Genomic DNA, 6,000 nt, shown 5'->3' on the forward strand with positions numbered 1-6,000 from the left:
GGCACAGGTGGGTGACATGCGGCACAGGTGGGTGACATGGGGCACGGGCGAGTGACATGCGCCGCAGGTGGGTGACATGCGGCACAGGTGGGTGACATGGGGCACAGGCGGGTGAGTAAGTCAGGGTAACCACAGGCACAAGAGGTATAACATCTCATAGTATTATTTATTGATGGCATAGAAACGTCGCCTCATAAGGAATTGTTAAGATAACCTGTGGCGATAATGGTGATAGATTCTGGTGACCACTATTAATCAGGTGGCATGTCTGTGTAAATATTTGCTGCCACGGTTATATAAATTCTGTTAATAACTCGTTTAAACAAAACATTGCCCGTTGGACCCGTGTCAGTGTCTCGCAGACTAACGCGTGCGTTTTGTCGGCAGGTGCGAGCGCGTGCGGCTGACGCAGGTAAGGAGGGACCGGCTGAAGCCCAGGCGGCGCGCCAAACAAATCGCCAAGATGGCGCTCGCGTAACGGCATTAGCCAACTATACATGTTGAAGATATTTGAACTCGAATTTACTTAGATCTGATTTTTGTTTAAATATATAATGATATGTTGTGTTATATACACTCTTGTGTACAGTCAACGAATGTTTTCTAATTTAAATGTAATCTTTCGTTATAGTTTAGATGTTGTTGTCGAAGGCTTCGTTTATGTTCGTAACATTGTGATATTATTGTTTTAAACGTATAGTTCCGTAGATACAAGGGTCCCTAGTGTATAGGCTTCGTTAGATACGTAAATTTTAACTTTATATAGACGAATATTCGCTAAATTCCTTGAAATCGTTAATCGTTAATAAGTACAAATAAAAAATTATCATTATTAATAATATAAAAGAATCTTTAAAATATAATAGTTTAAGAATAGTGAGAGGCAAAGTTAAAATTTGCTTGCATTAACTGAGTTGTTACCGAAGCCTTAAGAGTATTGTGAAATCGAATGACGACCGACCTGTAGCTTTACAAGCCATCGATGGGAGGCCTAATTGTATTTAACTCTTATATTAAAACCGGGAACAGACCGCTAGTATGGCGATTAAACACATTCATTAATTATTAATAATTAAGAAAATAATACTATTATAACTTGCTACAATACATCGATTAATGTCTGGTTTCAAACGATTCGTAAATTCAGTAACCAATCGTTTTTGAGTTAATTTTGCTTAAGTTTTTAAATCGACTATAACGGCATTCACAGAAAGTGAAAAATAAATCTTAGATTGATTTATGCCATCCGTTTTGCTACTAGTTCTGTTGTATTATACTCTACAAACAGTGCCTCATTAATATACTTATTTTTAATACGAAACTATTCTAAGACTTATTTAATTTCACTTGTATGGTATCAATAACAACTTTGCTGAAAGCAAAAAGTAATTTCAAGTATAATGGATGTCATAGTCAAACTCACCAATGATATCGCGCCGTTTCAAGGTCAAACAATATTTTTTTTAGACTTCACTCCTCTGGTTAAAATAGTCTGAGTAGTCACAGGACTCCATTTGAAAATTTTGTTATAAAGACATCTCGTAGATAAGCAAAATGAATCGTTGAAATAAAGTAACCGGGCATTAATAAATAAATATATAATAAATTAATTTAATATGTTCAACATAAGTATATTTAAAAGATATATTATTGGCGCCATTCGAAGTCTGTTCTCGGTGTATATTTAAATTTAGAACATATATAGTAATATATAATACATACAGTGATTCGGTTAGTCGTTGAACGATTGTCGCGTGTGTGATGTGATCGAATCCGTATATCGTAGTCGTAAGCTGGTAGTCGGTAAGACGTGTGATAGTACTCCTGCCGGGGATTGTGCTGTGAGTGCCTTTACGCTGGGGTTGGGTGCGGGGGGGGGGGGGGGGGTGCGGCGCGGGGGGGGGGGGTCGCGTTACCGGCGAGGCAGGCGAATGGATCTACCACAGTGGGGGTTTAGTTGAGGCTGCAGATGTTTGGGTAGTGGCATGTGCCAGGACAATGAGACGGTACTTTATTAAAGTATTTCGAAAGTAACAGCTAACCGTAACGGTAAAGGGAGCGTTAGCAAAACAAGTTGAATATTTTATTTATTCTTATTTATTATTATTGTGTTATATATAATTTTTGTTAGTAATTTATATTATTTAGTTAGCTATTTACTGTTCCTGAAAAACTAAAGGTACAAAAACTCTAGCAGATTATGTATTACATGTTGTGATATCTATGTATGTATATTATTTCCGTAATAGACCGCGTGTATCAGTTCTGAAATGTCAGATGGCATTCCGATCGCACGCGTGACATAATCCTTTACAGCTGTACAGTTCGCTACGCAGCTGTCTGACCTTCCGAGTGCGAATAGGACGTTTCTATTTACTCTTATTAAACAGCCATTTATGACTGTACATACATTTTTTATTAAATTATTTCAAATTGCTTATTAATACTAACTTAAAAACAATATAAACTTTATTCAAGTAGGCTTTTACAAGCATTTTTGAATCGTCATTTAACAATTAAGTGAAGCTACCACCGGTTCGGAAACTAAATTCTACTGAGAAGAACCGGCAAGAAACTCAGTAGTTACTCTTTGTCAACATTTAAAAAATACAAAATCAAGTTAGTTAAATACAATTATTTAAATTAATATATCCTGCTTGGAAGTCAACAGGTATTAACTCCGCGTTTTATTATCTATAAAATCTTGTATCGAATAATATGCCTTTTTTACCAATGTACATATACTGTGCCGCAATAGTGAGTATTCCTACTTTGTCAAAAATAACTGCCTCAAATTCGGAATTTTAGAAATAGTATTTTTCATCAGTGTCAGTCCGTTTGCCTGCCTCCCTTATAAATGAAATATATATCTATAAGATAGATAGTGTTCGGAGTATCGCGTCGCACCGCACGAGTGCCCAACTCGAGAGTCGTATTACGACGACATCTTAAATAGTCGACGAGTCGCCACTAAGATCTGCTTGATGTTTGATGTAGATGTTTTTTTTTTATTTATTTTTTTTGATTTGCCCTTCTCCGCCTTTCAGATGAAAGAACTCCATAGCGGTATGTACGTAGTGTACAGATATCTGCGCTTACTCGTCACCAATGAATGCTAAGGACCATATGTTTACATACACAACCAGGTAATGGCGACGGCGCATGCGCCGAACGAATCGCAGCGAACGCATTACTATCGTTATATATTTATATTATATGAAAATTTTATACAATTTGTAATAAGCTTTATACTAAATATAAGATTATGATATATTATTATTTATTATGTTGAATATCTTTTATGGAGTTACATGTTTTTGTATTTAATTTTAACATGCACGTGTGTTGCACGAATGCGTTTACCTGGTTATGATTGTAAACAGTCGCTATGATCAGTATTCAAAATACATTAATTTTATAAATAGAAAATGTAGAAAAGCGATGGAAATTATATTTTGACACGCCTCCATTTTTATTCACTTTATTTTTACATATAGCAACACTAAAACCACTCCCTTAAACATTTATACCTAATATACGCATTACATGCCAATAATTACTATTTTAACTTTTTAATTTTTGTTTAAAATTATCAGAATTTTTTTATATAAAGCTGTGAATAACATACACGCCGGCGTGTTTTTTTTAAAGTATAATTTCCATCTTCACCGCTTTTTGGTGGTTTTTATAAAAGACTTTACAAATTTCTTTTTATATAAAAGTCTTCCTCTGATTATCTTTGTACTCAATATTTTTTTTTATAAACTCTATTTAGCGTAGTGATGTGTGGGGGAATGACTGTCGCTAATACATCGATATATATAAATGAAATAGTTTTTATCGATACAAATTATATTTTTATATTTTTTATTTTAATATAATTTTTTTTTATTATGAACTTTGTACTAGCGACAGTTCCCACTAAAAGACATTAATTATAAAAATCTTTTCTCGTTTTAATCCGTTACTTTTTGAACGGTAATTCGATTGCTCAATGATTATATTTATATTTTGGAAACAGTGAAAACCTTCCCTTCGTGATTATTTTACATCTAGTTTCTAGTAGAAATGGCGGCTCGGACAAATTTAAGATGGTTTACAATGTAAGATAGAAACATGTTAGCGGTACGGACAGACATTTCAAGCTTTGATTATATTTAACTGAGTGATGAGAGTGGTCACGAGCCCCCATTGTACACAAGATACGGCCAGTGTGACCACTTAACGTGAAAACGATAATATACTCTGCAAGGCGACTTCTGACGTCAGAAGGCAACATGTGCCAATTACAAGAAGCGTTTGTCTGGGAATGGCGGGAAATCTTTTGTTTTTTATTTTAATTTTTTGCCATTTCGAGTTGAAATTCTTAATTGTTTGATGAATTTTATATTGTTAATTCACGCAATTTTCAATATTTTTACTTTATACTTTCTGATTAAGTTGATCATTGTTTCAAAATAACAACTGTTCGTCTGGCGTTAACCAAGCCTCAGAATTATTTTCAAAAATGATTATATAAATAAACGGCTCTACCTGCATACATGTTACAATGGCTTGAGAGTGATCTATTAAACAATCTCTAATGCCAAAGTTACAGTCTTGGTTAAAAGTGATATTCGTCGTTAGAGCCGTATAAGTTAAAGAATAGTTTATTAATCAAAATATGCATGAAGGCTTTTAAACGTAAAGCTACCACCGGTTCGGAATATAAGAACCGGCAAGAATTTAAGTAGTTATTTTTTTCCGTAAATAAAGTTGTATAAATTTTAAACATTAATTTAGTTTTTATTACGTATCGATAGATTTCGCGCTTCATCTTTTTCGTTTTTTTGCGCAATGCACGATCTGTTTTTGCCTTGGAGTATTTTATGTTATTAAATTAATTTCAATTACTCGTATGGAGTTTTAAAATAGTTTGAAATGTCTGTCCGTACATCATTATATTTAGTGTACGTTCTTTGTTTGTTATTCGCGTCACACCGACACACAACCTGTGTTCGAGATGCTTCTACCGTCTTAGTCTCATAGATTGTATTTTTGTGACTGATTAAACTAAATTATTGATAGCGCGTCACGAGATGTGTGACGCGCTAAGTTTTCCGCTGTCGAGTTTTCTGTTAGTTAAGTTAATCGCTGATGACGCAGAGAGGCGTCCGTTCCTCTGCGTAGCGACTAATCGGCGGGAAACCAAGTTTCCCCGGCGACCCTTCGTGTGGGACCTGAAGTGTGTAATATCATAGTTATTTAATCAATCGGCCATTCTAGGTTTACACTAGCTGTTGTGTCTGACGTGTGAGAGTATGTCGCGTGAGCCGTCGCCGCTAATGCTGCGATCACCCAAGTGTTCGCGCGTCGCGTCCGAGGTATCGCAATATTAGCGGCGACCGTGTAGGTTGTAATAGTTACTTAAACAATACGTGAATCTGATATTTATATATTCGTCGAAGATGTATTCACAGGGAATGTGCAGAGTTTAAAGCTGTTTAGAGTTTATAGATACTTGTAGAGTTTTATGGTCGTTTTTTTTGGAGTTATCGAGTATCGAGGGTAAAGTTAAGACCGCGTTGAATTCACGCGTTCAAGTGAAAGAGAAGAAAGATATGCGTCAGAGTGAAACAGCGCTATATACTTAGAAGTACCTCCTGTCACGCGTGCGGTGCTTTAGAACTACCGCGCATTGGTAACTTTTGTCACGGTGACCGTTTCGTCACTCTTGTCGAGTCCGTGAATATATACAGATGCAAACACAAATGTCACGTCGTAACGTGCGCGCACCTCGATACATGTTCATGGACTCTACAAGAGTGACGAAACAGTCACCGTGACAAAAGTTACCAGTGCGCGCAGTGCGTTACTATTTGTTTCACTTTTTGTTTGTTACTGTTTGAGGAGATTACGCGCCTCGCATTAGTTACGGCGTGTGACGTCAACTGCGCTGTCAACTCAAGTGTTTTGAGATTTGAGTAACACGAGGAAGGAATCAATAGTTCATACCAGGAA

General features: G+C 36.0%; 1 protein-coding gene across 3 annotated transcripts in view; it reads left to right on the forward strand.

The window, feature by feature from the left end:
- LOC124541046 overlaps positions 1-4,743 on the forward strand; it is a 42,869-nt gene extending 38,126 nt beyond the window's left edge. For all 3 annotated transcript variants that reach the window (XM_047118849.1, XM_047118851.1, XM_047118850.1), the window contains 2 exons: positions 388-412; positions 3,048-4,743. In XM_047118849.1, the coding sequence (XP_046974805.1) occupies positions 388-412; positions 3,048-3,119 (97 nt within the window). In that variant the 3' untranslated portion in view covers positions 3,120-4,743. The remainder of the gene's footprint in view (positions 1-387; positions 413-3,047) is intronic.
- Positions 4,744-6,000: the final 1,257 nt, after the last annotated feature.

Source organism: Vanessa cardui, chromosome 27, assembly GCF_905220365.1.
Source record: "Vanessa cardui chromosome 27, ilVanCard2.1, whole genome shotgun sequence".
In the NCBI taxonomy this organism is placed as follows: Eukaryota; Metazoa; Arthropoda; class Insecta; order Lepidoptera; family Nymphalidae; genus Vanessa; species Vanessa cardui.